General features: G+C 36.4%; 1 protein-coding gene across 8 annotated transcripts in view; it reads right to left on the bottom strand.

The window, feature by feature from the left end:
• Positions 1-17,279, bottom strand: part of NSD2 (nuclear receptor binding SET domain protein 2) — a 76,135-nt gene that overhangs the window by 25,234 nt on the left and 33,622 nt on the right. For all 8 annotated transcript variants that reach the window (XM_075148552.1, XM_075148557.1, XM_075148558.1 and 5 more), the window contains 7 exons: positions 14,241-14,407; positions 13,380-13,871; positions 8,415-8,559; positions 7,322-7,399; positions 5,702-5,820; positions 2,510-2,591; positions 1,366-1,490 (listed from right to left, as the gene is read on the bottom strand). In XM_075148552.1, the coding sequence (XP_075004653.1) occupies positions 1,366-1,490; positions 2,510-2,591; positions 5,702-5,820; positions 7,322-7,399; positions 8,415-8,559; positions 13,380-13,871; positions 14,241-14,407 (1,208 nt within the window). The remainder of the gene's footprint in view (positions 1-1,365; positions 1,491-2,509; positions 2,592-5,701; positions 5,821-7,321; positions 7,400-8,414; positions 8,560-13,379; positions 13,872-14,240; positions 14,408-17,279) is intronic.

The following is a 17,279-nucleotide window of genomic DNA, read 5'->3' as shown; positions in this document are numbered from 1 at the left end:
ACAATATCTAGAAACAGAAGAACCTTTCTCCTGAGATTACAATATTTGGAGATGCGTATTTAGAGCCAAAAAGACAATATGTTCCTTAAACTGGTCTGGCTGAATAGATGGTCCCAAACACAAACAGCCATTACACAGCAAGTCCCAGCCGTAAAGCCAAAACAGCAGAAGCTGGTAAGCCGATAGATGGGAGTCTCTCAATTGAGAGAACAAAATGAGAACAAGTATTACTTTACTTGACTGCTGCCATGAACATTATTTCCAGTAGGACTTCCTTTGCTTGTTTTATTGGGGTACAGGAGGGAGAATTTGTTGGGTATTTTTGTTAAAATATTTTTCCAGTTACAGTAAGATATACAGCCATTAACATGCAATCTTTTTTCCCCACCCAAAGGTAAACCGTTTACTGAACATTGTCTAAATATTTTAACTGCATTCATTACAGTGTCTAAGCACCTCATGCGTTTGTTAGGGGAGATGAAAAAGTCTCTAGGATAGCTGGAAGCCCTACTCGCTTGTTAGCAGGCGAGTATTTTCTCTACAGCTTCTGTAATACAAACCGCTTGAAGCTGTTTGTCTATGGATATTTTACTAAATCCTACCAACTACATTTCTGAATCCACCTGCAAAACAGCATGCATACTTCACCCTCATGCTGCCACTCTTTGGCCGATTGGTTTTAATAGTGTAGATGACTTGGGGAATGGTTTAATGGATTGTATGAATACATTTCTGGTACATACATTTCATTTATTGTATGTCAACTGAGAAGAATTACAGTTCCAAATATGCAGAGCTAAGACTATGATTAGTAAGTATCAAAAAGATACATCCTTCACTGCCTGTTTAACTCTACTGGGATGAAGCTATTTGCATCACAGAGAAATAGCACTTAAACAGCCTGAAAACTAATTTGAGCTTAAAGAGGCTCTGCTCAGAAAACTGTCCAGTTCTAGATCAAACAGAGGATTAGGAAACTTGCTTCAATATAAAAGCTATGGCAACATGACAATATTGAGTTACATAATGTAACTAATGTAGTACACTTACATAAAGTCTGTAGAAGAAAATACAGAACACACTGGCATTTTACTTCGCCTCTAATAGAAGGTTACAATTCTAAAACTTTGTTGGTAAATACATTAAAAACCACAATAATATCTCGACGTCCCCAAATCAGACGTTCGTATTACAATAAATGAATTTGCAATGCACACATTAACAGGTTTCACAGAGGCCAAAACTGTAACTTGTCTAGAGCACCAACGTTAGAGAATTCGCCTTTGATTTTTCTTTTTAAACAAGATTCACACCTGAAAATTTCTGTAATTAAATGGCTGTGTGCAAACACCACTTTTTTTTTACCTCATTCTCAGTTAAGGAAGCTGAAGGAGATGAACTCTTGCTAAAAGCAAGAGTTGAAGATTCTGCTGCTGAAGCCCGATTTCGCTTCTTCAGAGGTTTACATGCATCAGACAGATTTTTCGTTGCTGTAAAATAATTTTGGTTTACAAAGTGAAGTTTGGAACTTTAAAACGTTATCTCCCTGAAGCCATTTAAAATATTCCTTCAGATAAAGGAAGGAATGATTTAGGTAGGTCTTCTGGGCACCTACATAGGGCTGAGAGAACACGAAGTAAGTTTCTGAAACCATGTGTTTTGGCTTGATTTTAAAAATAAAGAGGTTTCTATTAATCAAATATATATTATAAATGGCTAAGAAATGTTTTCCCAATTTTTTTCGGCTCATTTCTATTAAAATCAAAATATCGTGTGACTTATGACCTCTTTAAAGCAGAGGTAACAGTTATCTCCTCAGATAAACATTAGAAGGCCTATGTGATCTCATCACAATCTGAGTACCACTAACACTTTGTTAAGAGAAAGGTTATACACAGGAGCCAGGTACCAGACATTATCTATGGCACGTCACCACTTCTACATTGCGCAGAACTTGCTGAAGCTTACTCGTCTTTGGCATGTCATTATAATACCTAAAGAGACATGCTCTTACCGAAGTTACCTTAAACTTGAGCATCATTAACAAGTCTGACTTTTGGATTTGGTCCAAGGTTATTTAGAATTCCCTCTCGTGCTCCACACTGCCTCCCATCAAGCATCATTTAAAAGGACTAAAATCGCATAGTAACTGATGACATTGATGGCCACTGCACTTGTTTTATTGGGCTAATGCACAATGACAAATTGGAGCAGTAGGATTTTTATCACTGCTCACCAAGATCACAGGGCAATAGCTTTAATTTGGTGCCATCAAATGGTGAACTTGTGAACTGCTGCTCTAAATCAGCAATACACAATTTCAGTCAAGTATAATGTTGCAAAATGGTGGTAGTGAAGGAAGAGGGCACGCTCCCCCCCCCATCTCTGGCATAGTGGCTGTAAGTGGTTATTGCGTCAGCAAAATTTAGCCGGCTGCCTCAGACAACCTGTTTATTTTAAAATTATTTAATTGAAAAAGTTACATTAAAACTTATTCTGACCACATTACCTGACTGGTTCTTTTGTGAAGAGGAGGTTTCTGTGACCTTAGAAGAGTTTGTTTTTGCTGTTTTGTCATTGCTTGTCTCCCTCTGTCACAAAAAAAAATATGAAAAAATAAAAAAACTCCTAATTTATGAGTGGTTGGATAAAACTGGCAATTACTTCTGGATTTATGTTATTAAAAAGAAAGTGTCTTTACAAATATCTGAATGGTAATGTAGTTAAGCTAGCCCCATTTAAGTGATTTTTAAAACTCATTTACAGCACAGGGTACAAACCCGTAAACAAATGAGAAAAATTAAAGAACACAGTATTCCAGCATCCCACTTATCCATCCCAAACTCAGCATATCAAAAAGGGGAGCTCTAAATGAACATGGAACATGTAAATTATCCTTACTATTCTTTGTCTAAACTGGTAAAATTAAAACCTTTAATTATTAAAGGTAAACTGCAGAACTAGTATATAAATTTGAGAATAAACCCTGTGCAGAATTTTAAGTCTGAGAGAGGCTTGCTTTCAACTCCACAACTTATAGCAGTGCCATTTTTTAAATTACTATGGTTAAGATTGTTTCAGCATTTCCAAAATAAAACCACTATTTTCAAGGGAGCATAAACAACACATAAATTTGCTCCAGATTGAGAATTTATCATTAAAAGTTTAGGCCGAAAACCGGGGAAGTTTTTGTCAAAGCTTTGTCAAAATTAGATACTGTTCCTTACACATGCCACTATTTTTTTTTCTTTTTGTATCTTACAAACTCATTCAAGTAATGTCACTAAAATTGTAGCCAAGAATGCTTAAACCTGACAAATGCTCCCCTGATCAATAAGAGGAATTCTACCAAACAGAAGGTTTTACACACTTTTTCATATTCTCCATCTGACATTCAGTTTTACAAAAGATGTGCAGGTGAACACCTCAAAGGCCAGAGAACTGGCTTCCTTTGTAAAAATAAATATGAATGGCTACTGTACTACAGATGTGCTACACTGTGCTTTTACTGACTTCTAAAGAGACTTAAGACGCCCTACCACTAATGTCACTCGAGGCTCCCAATATCAGTTTTGTAAGATTACTGTTACACTTCTGTGTAAAAACGAAAGAAAATGTACAGTACAGTTCACTCTTAAATTTAAAGCATGCTTTACAGAACCCCCATTTTGTTAATGTGCATTTTATATACATCATGAAAGCACTGATGAACGAATTAGTTTTTCAAAACTTCCATATGGGTACTTATGACTTGGTTACTTTGTGCAGAAACATTCAAATTTCGTAAATAAGAATTAAGGACAAAAAGGAGAGGATAATGCACAACTCTCATGCAAGAAGTAAAATGTCATGAAAAAAAGTCATTAAAGCTCCTCCTATCCAAAATGATTGTAACAAAAGCCTGCAGGTAAACTGGGAATAGCAGAAGGAAGGTGTATGGTTAGTGTTTGCTCTTTTGAATCATTACATAGATGTTTTCACTCATTCACTGAAAGTTTTACTAAGCAGCAGCACATACAGCTAGAAGTACCCTGGGCTGGTGATGGCAGGAAAAAGACTAAGAGATAATTCATAGAAGGAACCGCAAAGCAACCGTTCTACAATATCTGACCCTTCTGTGGACAGAAGCAAAACCACTGCTATATGCATTTAGAGTTTCCAAGTTACCTAATATTTACACACACCAGATTCCTTGTACCTAGTTCTGATAAACGGATCAGATAGAGGACAACACTTTTTAAATGCACATTGCTAAGTCAGCATTATTAGTGGTATGTATCTTATGGGAATCATTCATCTCATTTATTTATTTATTTGCCTGTTAATATTCACATCTGCATCACAGCATCAAAGATACCAGAACCTCCTCTGCATGAACTATACTGCAGCCACCTTTCATTCTACTTGTGATAATGTAGGCTAATTGTAGTGTACGAATGCTGCTGGGACAATGAAGAAGTAACTTTAGGGACAGTCAAAACAAGGACTTCATAGCAGGAATTACAATAAGTAAACGTAATTATTCCATTATAATTGTATTATAATGAACTCAAATCAATTAGACAAGTTTAAAAAGGGTCAAAAAACTTCTAGAATATAAGACGAATATTCAACGCCTAATCTGTTAGGGCAAGAAGTGCAAAAACCAGTTTTGGCCCTTCTTTCTGCAAAGGTAACAACATTTCTCTAAGAATTATCTTTGTCCCTTGCTAATAAGCTCATTAAGCCTGGCTATCTGAATTTCTATTAATTTTTTATATTAAACTCTAAACAAGTTGTCTGAATATCCACAATATCAACAGAGGTACTAAAATAACCAGCCTACCAAACAAACTGACATCTACAAATGTGACCTCCGTAATTAATTTAAAAAATAAATCCCCTACCTTTCCCTATATTAGGTTGTTTCATTTAATTGCTGTACCACTAAAGTCCTGAGATGAGGTCTGCAATACTCACATTACAGTATGATACTGTAATAACATATCTGAAAACACTTGTGAGCTAAGCTTTCCACACAAGTAAAACCCATGACTAAATAAACCTATGCTTAAGTCTCTGAAAGATTTGGGCTGTATCCATATACATAGTTTTAGTGACCTATGTAAGGAAAATTCTCATTCTCACAAGCAAGCTAAACTGAAAAGCAGCCTGTGATTTCTACGATAAATATACTGCAATATTTACTGCCGTTTCCTAACTTAAGAAATGGGTCAGCATGCCACTCTAAAATGTTCTATAGGCTTCCAGTTCTTGAACAGTAGTTTTTTTGTTTTGCTTTACTTGCTTTCCTCTATCCCCCCACTTTTGTCTAAATTAAGTATTGACTAAAGATTTTTTTTTACATTCTTGTATACATCTCTGAACTCCAATTCAGGAGGAAAGAAAAAGAACTACAAAGCATGACAACACGGAAAGGTCATGCCTCGGCACATTCCTTCAGGAAACAGATTTTCTCAGCATACATTTTCACCACAGTTTAAGTAGCAAGTGCAACTTGTCATAGCTCCATCCTCAAAACCAAAGAAAAAAAAGCCCACAGCGATAAGCTCACATGTATCTCTGAATATTTACAACACTTTGGTTTGATATACAGACATTACTTTTTTAATCCTGAAAACGGAAATGCTGACAAACTTAACTACAGCAATGTGATTGGTGCTGCTATAAATCAACCCAAACAAACCAACGACATAATTACCTTCCGATTATTCTGTTTATCCATCCTGAGTCTTTTCCTAGGTGCTTCCTGAACTTCAAAATCTTCTGTAGGTTCCTTTGTCCTCTTTTTTTGGTTTCTTTTATTTCCATGTAAGTTACCTTGGGATGGGGGATGGGGGAAACTTACATGAAAAATAATCTAAAACCCACTTTCAAATTATTTTGAACTGATCTAGTTATTTAAGTTACTTTTCTTTCAGTCATTATTTTTAAAACATGGTTAAACATTAACACAGTTTGATGACCTCTTAATGCTTAAGGTCTGGTTTCTGGTGCTGAAGACTAACTCTAGAACACATCCAAATCAACTGCTTCACACTCAAGTTATTTTACAAAGATGAGTCTACCTGTAGAAGCACTAGTTTAAGATCCGAATATTACTGCCCAACATTTGTTTCATATCGTGAGACTGCACATGATTGATCCATACAGCTTTTAACTCTCCTGCCACTTTGTCACAATGTCTTATCACTAAAATGAATTTTTAAGTCTCCGCCTTAAGTCTCCTTTAAGTTCTCCAAATGATACATATGAAGATACTGGCGACATCTATTAAGGGGCCTCTGGAAAACACAAGATATCACCAACCACACACATTAATTCTCTCTTTCTGGTATGGCAGTTCCAGACTCTCTCTAACAAGCTTACCTATATTTTACGGGAGACCGTAAGATCTCCTTCCTTTGTGAACCAAAATCCTAAGAACAGAATCACGTTGGTCATTTTAAACCAATGGACTTATTCACATATTTAGATGATCGTTCACTGTAAAATTCAAGCAGCTGCTAAATTACAAAGATCAGTGACTAACCTACATACCCCTTCCACAGATTCAGCTATTGTTTGCACTTGCTGTACCTCAAAAAGGTAGATGAAGGTTTAGGAAGTGGTCTGTTTCATCAGGATGAAAGGACAACATTATTACACTCTCCAGTACTCTCTAGTTTATGAAGCTATAGAGTATTATTAGTATGAAGATTGCAAGCTCCAGGGGCACAAATACGTTAACTTGCGAAAATTACTTACTTAACGAAAATTGCCCTACAGCTACAACCATTCCATTTCAGTGGGAACAAATAGCTGTAAATATTAAAAATATAGCAACTTGAAAATATCGATAATTTTCAAATTAATGTTCTCATCTAAACAATCTAGGACATATTCTATCATCAGACTCTGAATCCACAAAGCAGACTGAAATGGCTCCAGGAGAACCTGCTACTTACAAAAAGCCAGCAAAAGAAATCCCACAATGTTCTTCCAAGTTTAAGATAAGAGGATTTGGGTAGGGGAACGATTGAACTGACATGTTTTCATCTGCAGATAACTATAAATGTACACAATATATGTACTAGAAACACCTGGTACAGGTACAATTTCAATTACATTTCTTGCAATATGACACTGAGGAAGGTGAACAAAATTCAGCACTACAGTGTTTAGATATTTAATTTGGGATCCATTAAAATTCTAACGTCAAGGAAGACAACATCTGAGATAAAATAAAGAGATTATGATACGTGGGCGATTACATAAAAAAATACACTCAATAGCTACTTATAACGATGAACTATTTGCACACAACACAAATTTCAATTACTTCTGGATCTTGATCTCCTTTTAGGTGAGTCTTGAAACACTTTACGTTTGGCCTCTCCAATATTCTTCAATGATGAACCTTGAGAGATACAGAATGTGTTTTTTTTTTAAACTGATATCCAAATATTTGACACTTAAATTTTAAAGTTAAAAACTTTTCAATTTTCCACAAAATGATGTTATTTCACACACACACAGATAGTTAACAAAACTGACTGCCATTTTTATACAAGTTTTTCCAAGTCTCACAAACTTTCAAACACTCCCTCTCATTCTTGTCATTGCCCAAAGCAGCACCTGTTGGCTTCTAATACTTCCATAGTAAGTCTTCTTACAGTGCTGTAAAGCTATTTAAATTTGAAAAATGATAGCTAGTTAAATTTGATAAAGTTCATGCAAATGCCAAACTGTCTTCCTCCTTCTTTCTCAAATAAGTGACTCCAAACCCCCTCAAATATTTTGCAAAATAATTGAGACTGTTTATCAAAACCAAACGCTAGACAACAGCAACAAAAAAATAAAAGGAGAAAAAAATAAGTATTCGCAATCTTGTACAATGTCCTAAAAACTTTGAGTAGCACAATAAAATCCCAAACGATGAAAGTTTCAGAATAAAGTTTGGAATACTTCCTGAGTTGATGATGATATGAGGTAATATACTTTAGGTACATATGAAGAAAACGTGTAGCACTGATTAAACTTTTTAAACCATTTCCTAACTATTCTACAAAAAAAAACCCCTCAAATTTTACTAGTAGTAACACTTCGTCTTCCCTTCCCACCATCCACTCCATCAGGCAGTGGATGCAATGGCAGCTGCTTATGGGCAGAAGAAGAATGAGAAATCAGCAATCTCTAAACAGTAGAAGGTTTACATATAACAACTTTTCAGAACAATGAGCAAGAAATGTAGACTTCATGGGTTGCGTTTATTGTAACCATTGGCATTCCTTTGCTATTGGCACAAACACCAAGAATTAAAACTGGAAAACAGTGAAAGCTGTTTTCCCTACAGGTCTCAAATATGTGCTTAGTTTAACACCACTATGTATATCAAATTTAGTTAGAGTACACTAGCACAGTTTTACGTTTACCAGAGTCTTCTTCAGATTTGGGAGAGGTCACTATGGCAAACTTTGTGTTATAGCGAGCTTTCTGTTTTTCACTAAGCATGTTCCACTGCGATTCGAGCAATTCTTCAATCTCCTCACTTGAAGCATCTGGATGTTCAGCAACCACCTATACATGCAGAAATAGGGTTGTATTAAAAAAAGGTGACCATTGAAAAGAATGGCGTACATACTTCTATTGCTTTGGAAAACTGGATACAAACAAGTTATCTAGCATTTCTGATGCAGACAGAACTAGATTAAAACCTTCTGTATCCAGTTTTTCTTTGAATAACCACTTCTCTCTCTCTGTCTCTCTAAAAAAAAACCCAAACCACTACTAGCATATTCAGTATTAAGAATAATTTTGGAAGTATGTATTTGCCTTTTAACATTAAAAAAATGGAGTAAGTGTAAATCTTGTCTTGCGGTCATTAAAAAAAAATTGTATTATTTCTTGATGAAGTTTAAATCTACACCACAAAAGACAGACAAGCAATATTGGAATATATGCTTGCCTACAAAGACATCCATCAATTCATAGGAGAACTCATTAAACATAGAATTCATTACACCTATCTTAGCAGAGAGATTTACACGAGCTAGCATCTGATGCAACATTTTCCTGTATTAATTCATCATTTTATACTATGTATATGAATATTAGGCACTCAAAAAGCTGTGCATCTTTTCTTAATAAGATGAGCATGACACATAATAGCCATCAACATGGAATTTAAGAGAGTTTCTAGAAGTTTATTCAACACAACAGAAAATCCAGTATTAAAAACAAAGAAAAAATCCTCCCAAACTCCTTCAGTATTCCCATACTTCTACTTAAGGAAAACCAGATTTGATTAATCATAGAAGTCAGAAAACTCTAAGATTGTACGATCTACAGAAATGAAACAGTAGCTTTAAAAACACCCCCCATCTCATTACGCAGCATTCCCCAAAATCCTATTCCTGGAGTGATGCAACCAATACCCTAAAATCACAGAGCAAAATAAAAACTAGGCCAACAAAGCCAAGCGTTCAAACAGTAACACCATTCAACACAACAGAAATACAAATTTTCGGTAATAAGTGGAAATGATTAAACCTAATTTCTTAGAACTTAAGTGTCTTAAAATTGCATTTCCTGTTGTCAAACAAGATACAAGCGTGACTGAAGTTTTTCCAGGGGTTAGAAGAGTTGTATTACCTTCCTTCCACTGGGATTATTCAGTGTCTAGTAGGGAAACTCATGCTGTAATTTCCCCCCTAGTAGAGTACTAAGAATTCTCTTGCTTCTATCTGGCATAGCACAAAGCTTGGAAAATACAACTACCTTTGGAGGTCTCTACTCAATAATTTGATTAAAATCCAACAATGTCAAAAAAGTTATTGAGAGGAGAGAATGTAGACAGACCCACAAGATACCTCTCCCACAAATCTCACTTCTTTGTGAAAGTGAATTAGCATCAATTTTGACCATTGCCATTAAGTGTATAGTTCATTGTGCTCAACTAGGGCACAGAGTTATTTAATTCTCTAAGAAATAAGTAGCTTTGTTTGCACAAATGAGATACAGTTTAACATCACCTCCAGTCCCATCAAAATAGGAATAAAAACAACTTTCAACTGACTAGGAGCGCTGTGAAATCACAAGCAAAAGACACTCATGGTTCTTAATGGTTAAGGGATCCTTGCAAAGAAGGCCTCCAAGGAAAACGCCCAGCAGTCTTCTCCAAAGTCTTCATACTGTAATACTCAATCCTGGCATACATACTGGAAATGATGTATCGGGTATCTTGATGTACATGAAAATTATGCACTTCTCCCAGGTACTTATTCTAAGTCTGACTATGCTACAGAACACATGGAAGATCTTTTCTTGGATCTGGGAATTAATATCACTATAGGTGTGGAAGACATGGTAATTAGGTAATTTAACCCTATCCCAGCCGAAACCAGGACAACCAGGCACGTCTTAGCTCATCCAAGCAAAGTGTATTACCGTTGCTCTTATTTGTCTTGGTGTTCAAAAACTCCTTATGCATGCAGAAATCTTCAATTGTAAACCCTGCTAGTGAAATTATTTCTTAATTTACCTCAAAACAGACTCAAGGCCCAAATCAATGAATTAATATAAACAGCATAGCTGTCCGCCTCTCACTGAACGATACCTTTATCTCAAGTCAGACATTCCCTTCTAATGATTACTATGGTTATATTTCACCGGGGAAGCACATAAGAATGCCAATAGTACAAAACATATCTACTCCTTTGGTAACAGCACAAAATACTTAATGCGTCACTACAACCATGAAAGTGCTCCAAGCTTTCAACGCTTCCCTCAGGGAAGCATGCCTCTTAAATCATTAAAAATGTTTTCCAGCAGTTCATCTAGTCTTCCAGCAGCCATCATTCATTTCTAAAAATTTCAACTATGCCTCACCCTCCTATCCCCAGAAAAGTAACACAAAAAGTAGTAATCAATAAAACCAAACCAATATATGAATCCTACTACCGTACAAAGCCTGACTCCAAGCAAGACAAAGCAGAAATGGCTCTATTTTTAAGAGAGCTCATGATTATTAGAGGCTCCAAAAGAGAAGTCTTCAGTCACTCCCTTCCATTCACTTCTATCCCTTCCCAAGTCTGGGGGCCAGAAAGCCTCTTCTGGATCCATAGTTTTCCTTTCTTCTAAGTTTCTACATGCAAATACTAAAGCAGCTATACACTAAACTCTCAGATGCCACCCATATAAATAGCTCAAAAACAGGTCTGTTTTTTAGCCAATGTTATCACTCCTTTTAAAGCATCAGAACATCTTCAACAGCAACAAAACAAACTCTTGGATGAAAAGCAAACCATGCAAGTTTGAACCAGATAAGCCTAACGCAAGGGGAAACTCCAAATCCTAGTTTGGATATAATCTCCACCTTCCACTGAAGGCACAAAACTGCCATTTTAAAAGCAAGATGACAGGCTGGAAGTGTTAACTAAACTCAGGTAACTTAGGTTCTGTGCAACAAGCATGAATATCTAAAATGGCATTTCCCCACTTTGCCAGTTAACTTCGAATCAAGAGAAAGGAAACTCAGGTTCTACTGCCCTGGTCGGTGAGAGGGACTGTGATCTGCAGTTACCTGATATCTGCAGTTTTCCTAACCTAGTTCTGTTCTACGCACAGAAGTGCTTCTGTACCTATTAGAATGGATCCCACAATCAGGTGGATTTGGGTTTTCATGACTGATCTTATTAAAAGGTATTCTAGGCAGAAATGGTAGGATGTCCTCTCTCTAAATATATGTAATATTTTGAAACTCTCTTCCTTCTACTTACAACTCTGTGCAATATTAGCCACTATCATCAGTGTGATTTTCAAGCTCATGCAAGTTTTTCAGTTTCCTGAAATGACACTGAAGACAAAGCAATTCCTCAATGTCAAATATTGTAATAGTCTTCATATTTTCCATCTTTTAATTTGAGAATTACAGTATAATCATAGTAGGGAATGAAGTTTGATAACTGGCACAGAAAATAGAAATATAACATCAGAGACTCAGCATGTCTCTTCTGTGGTAAGATACATTTGGCTAAGAGTCCATAAAACCAGTCATAATAATCTCATTTCTTCCAGAGAAGTAATTTCATGTCCCTCAATATTGCACAAGACTTCTCACTACCTACCTTAAAGGCCAAGGAAATTCCCCCTTGCCATTATACAAGACACACAGTTACTTATAGAAGGACTGGAAACAGAACTCAGGTCTCTCAAACATGAGACAGATGATTTACCCATACAGCTTTTCATAATGAATATGTTAAAATCTATATTTAATAGTCTGGCTACAAAACCCTTTCCTTTCTGGAGCCAGCAAACTGAACTGCCAACGCTCTTGTCAATTTAACCAAAGCCACTAAAAGGTATATTTAACGCTGTGTTCATTTTCATTCTCAATGTTAGCTTAAGTTGCAATGATCTAAAAAGATCCTAAGTTGAACCACAACTAACTGACTTCCATACAACAGAATCTGTTTTTCAGTTTTGCTTTATAAGTTCGTATCTATTAATGTTTTCTAATACAAACATCCTATAATGAAGTCAACCACTCAGTAGCTAAGCAGTGTGACAAAGTCACGACTAACTTTCTGGTCCTTCTGTGGGTATTATGGAATAGTACAACTACAAGAAAATATGAGAACTCATGCTTCTTTCAGTGCATGGAATTGCACTGCAAATGGAGCAGAGAGTTGTAAGGAAGAAAAACAATGGTCATGATTTTGAAGTAATGAGCTAGAACAGCAGTACTGCTTTTATACCTCTAACAGTCTTCCTAAGAAATGTTGATATTAAGGTATTTATTTATTCTACCTTGTCCTGGAGTGTAATCCTCTCAAGAGGACATAGTTTCTGTCCCAGCAGATTGCACACTGACAAGTGATTTTTACAAGCTTTGTTAACTAGCTTCTTTTGAAGCTCAGCAAAAGATTATAGGCGGGTAAATCGAGTTTTTGAGTAGTTCAAAGACAAGGGAACAAACCAAAGGAATTGAGCCACATCTTCAGAAACAATGTACAAGCTAACTACAAAGTAAGATTGCCATAAACAGCATAACCTTTGTTATATTTGCCTGAGCATATGTATGCATATCTACAATATTTTACATCCATTAAAAAAAATTATGGCTAATACAAAGGACTATTAGGTTATGTAGGAAGATACTAACATGACTTATGCTTAAAGTACAATGGCATTATCACTACCTTGTTTATATTGCTCATCTACATTCCCTTCTTTCTCTGTTCCTGTCTAGACTAAGATTTGATGCAGGCATACCTTGTCAAGCCCAGAGAATTCTACAGTAATAACTAGTTTTTGTCAACTGAAGTAAAGAAGTTTCTTTAGGTACAGAAATCAGAAGAGGCAATCAACAACAATAACAGCTAAAAGAGACTAACCTCATCTCTGTGCTTCTGACAAAAGACCAAAAACTGAGATACTGCATCGCCCTTTCTGCTTCGTGGAGTAGATGCTGGAGTTTTCTTTCTATTGAGAGGGGAGCCTATCCCTCTTTTGGATTCTGCCTGTTCGGATGACTTTTGAGGAGTAGTATTCTTAGTCCCCGACTGACTGCTTTCTTGTGTATCATCAGTGGCAGACAATTTTGATGTCCTTCTCCTCCTCTTGTTAGGAATGCCAGATTCCTTCATCGATTTCAGATTTTGAGTGGTTTCTTCGTTTGAGTAAGATGACTCATCTATCTCCTCTAATGGTTCCACAGCAATGCCAACTTCCTTTGCCACTCGAGGATTAAGATGAGGTCTGTCCCTAACATAGATGAAGGTGTATTTGGCCTTCCGTTCTTCCACTGTCATGCCTACTGCTTCACTTGCTTGCTTAACACCCATCTCCCACTGTGGCCGCAGCTTTCCTGAAACAGGCTTTAACATCTGCAAGATAAGACGACAGTGTGAGAAATTTGCCCACTTTTGATTTCAAAATGCCAACATTAACACAAAACAATTCCAAGAGACTAAGTGTAATGCATAAGTATAATTCAAACATTCAAATGGAATTGTATTTGATAGTACTGATACCACCGATGAATCAATGACTAAACAGAAGAGTACTGATTTTTAAAAAGTAACCAACAGTGGTAAACCATCCCATTCTTCGAATCTATAAGTAACATATAACACTACAAGCCTCTGTAAAACAAGCTGTCTTTAAAGCTTTCCAGAATATCTATTTATATCTGTACACAGCTGTAACAGTAAAATAAAAAGCTGCAAATCTTGTCTGACATGGTAGCCTCTTACCTTTATTTTCTCTGCTTTAGTGAGGGCTTGTTTTGCACTTTCCTGGCATAATTGTTCAAACTGGTCTTTTTCTTTGAAGGGCACAAGGCTCTTCTCAAATATCCAGGCTCGCTCTGGGGCATCTCCAAAAAACTGAACATGATATTGACGAAAACTCTTTTTCTGTCCTGAAAATTAAAAACGAATGTATTTAAGATACAACTTAGGTTGTTCTCTGCAGACAGTCTCTTTCAGACTTGAAGTCTTTTGTAAGCTACTATAATTATCATGACAAAAGCACAGTACAACCGGTTAACATTTCAAAAAACCACTTAACCATCTTGAAAGTCTCTGAGCTATAATCTATGAAGTTTGACACAAAAGCCCAATAGTTTAATTCCAAACAAGAATATGCTTTACTAAATTAACTTAAGGTTACAATCATCTGTCAGTGCTTTCCATGTATATTAACTTACATTTAGGCCTGGTTATTTCTGAAAATGCTACATTTGAAAAAGTTTCCAAAGTTTGGATAGCCTGTGCACTCAGCCTTATCTCTGATTAGCCTAAACTTTATCTTTTAATATTCTTGAATAGCTAGTTTTAACACTTGCAATCACAACTTCATCTTAAGAAAGCTTTTAAGGAATCAAAGCAAGAAATGAAAAGGATTTGGGTGGTCGAAGGGAGAGCAGGAAGATAACAGGACAATTCTGAAACCTAGACAAGAAACATTCATTCTTCTAACACTGTAAAGAGGAATACTGGCTCACTGTAGTAAGATATAGGCATACAACCTTCCCCTGCTAAAGATCTCAGCTATTCTACAGTGAAGGGGGAAGACAAGACCTTCAAAATTCACCGAAGAGTTCACAGTTAACAACAAACTTCTTAAAGGCAGAGGTAAGAGAATCAGACTTAAGACTCTAGCACCTCCTTCATTAAAACTCGCAGATTTGTTGTCTAAGTGTTCAAATTAGGGTCTCATTTTAAAATAGTGAAGGTTTTAACTGTGATGACTTACACCTTTGTGTTTGTAAATTCAGTCCTGCTAGAAAAGGATCAGTTACCTGCCCCGCCCCCAGTACCTATGGTTCTTCAAGGTGTCACCACATCAGTATGTCTAACATCTAGTCTGGGAAGAAGAGGAAATCAGGTAAGGATGTCTACCCAGTAAGAACAAATAACAGTCACAGTTCTCCATTACAGACGTCTTCAAACTAGGTCTAGATTTTGCTAGGTTATTCATACACTGCATGTCTTCTACCTTAATCAGCAAATACTTCTAGTTGGTTGCTTCACACACTATTATTATTGGCTTTTCTAGACTTACAAGGACTCATTTGAGATCAGATATGAGAATCTAGAGGAATGACATAGGGAAAGATCTTGGGACTGTATGCATCCAATCTAGTAGTCTAATACATGTTTCAGTAATGCATAGTCAGGAGCAATTCTCTTGCACAGTAATTATTTTGTCCTCATCAAGAAAATGTTGCTTAACTAGGGACTACGGAGCTCCGATGACTTAATCTATGATGAAATAAAGGATAATTTTCATATTTTACCAGGATGTTCTAGCTGCAGACAGAGAGATGGCACAGACTACATTTACAACCGTCTGTAAAGATCTGCCTCTGAACAGCCATCAGCCCAGTTCCAAGCAGACACAGACACTCTATTGCTTTTACAATATAATGCTGGACAGCTGTAACTGCCTAATTAACGAGTCTAAATAATAGTGCCTACCACTAGAATCATTGAACCTATTTGTGAATCCTCAGGTATCTTCTGTGGGCTGAATTCATATCAATGCTCCTGGATAAAATAACAGAATTCATTAAAGATTGTTACATACAAGGACATCATTTTGGGCTCACAGAATCCTGGAACCACTAATTATTGAAGGTTTGGGAGAGTGTTCTGGGGACCCACCACTATTGTCTTTTTCTGCACCCTAGCATCTGTGGTTGACCACAGTCAGAGACAGGATATTGAATGCGATGGCATTTTAGTCTGACTCAGTATGGACCTTCTTACATGAAAGTGTGTATCCTGCAAGTTGAAAGTTACAAACTTTTCTCAAGTCTAACCAGCTGGAATGATGAAATCAAGTATTAGCATCCAGAAATTCAGATTGTTGATCCTAATCCTACAAATGAGAAATACAGAGACCTAGCTGAGTATTTCTACAACTCCCAGATAAAAGAATTCTTCTGTTTGGAACAGGAGACTTTTGATAATGCCTCAAGAGTAAATGGTAGGTGGAAGATAATACAAGACTGGAAATAAGTATTGATGGAAATATGCACATCAGTGTGCATTTATCAGTTATGATGGCTGCCCAGACCTACTCAAACCTCCTGAAGGAAAAGGCAGGCTCCAAGCCAACTCCAGAGCAAATGTCAGAAATTACCATCATCCATATTACTTCAAAGAGATGGAAGTTAACATCTCTAAGTACGTGGGCCCTTCTTTCTGTTAGTACTCCACAGGTTGCATTCAGACATATGACATTGATTTTTGCTAGATCTATTTCTATAGTTTCTTATAAAAAGCTACCACAGAGATTCTTGATAATGAAGCAAAAACCTTGCTCCTTTTAAGGAGCAGAGTAATTCAGTTACGAACAAATAAACAGCTTTATTTCTCTCAAAATCCAGCTCTTTATTTCATAATAGACCTAATAATCCAAAAACTAAAATCACAGAGACTGCCTGATCAAAACTTGGAAGGACTGCTACAAGAAAAATTTGTCTGAGGAGTCTATAATAACCATTCTAGCAATTGTATGAATGCTTGAAAGGGTTCTCAATTAGCCATTTAGTTTACTACCAACACTGAATCTAGCTATAATCCTAGAGATCCTCATTCAATTTGTTCTTTAAAACCTCCTATGAATGAGATCACACCATTTCTCCAGGCAATCCACCCCAATGCTTCACTATCTTTATCCCTTCCAAGTTCTTCTTACTATGTAGTCTAAATATTCATTGCTACTAAGCTCTCTTCTTCGCAGAACAAGAAGAGTTTATGCTTTTTCTTCTTGGCATGTAACTT

Source organism: Calonectris borealis, chromosome 4 (assembly GCF_964195595.1).
Source record: "Calonectris borealis chromosome 4, bCalBor7.hap1.2, whole genome shotgun sequence".
NCBI lineage: Eukaryota > Metazoa > Chordata > Aves > Procellariiformes > Procellariidae > Calonectris > Calonectris borealis.
This window is presented reverse-complemented; position numbering and strand designations above follow the sequence as displayed.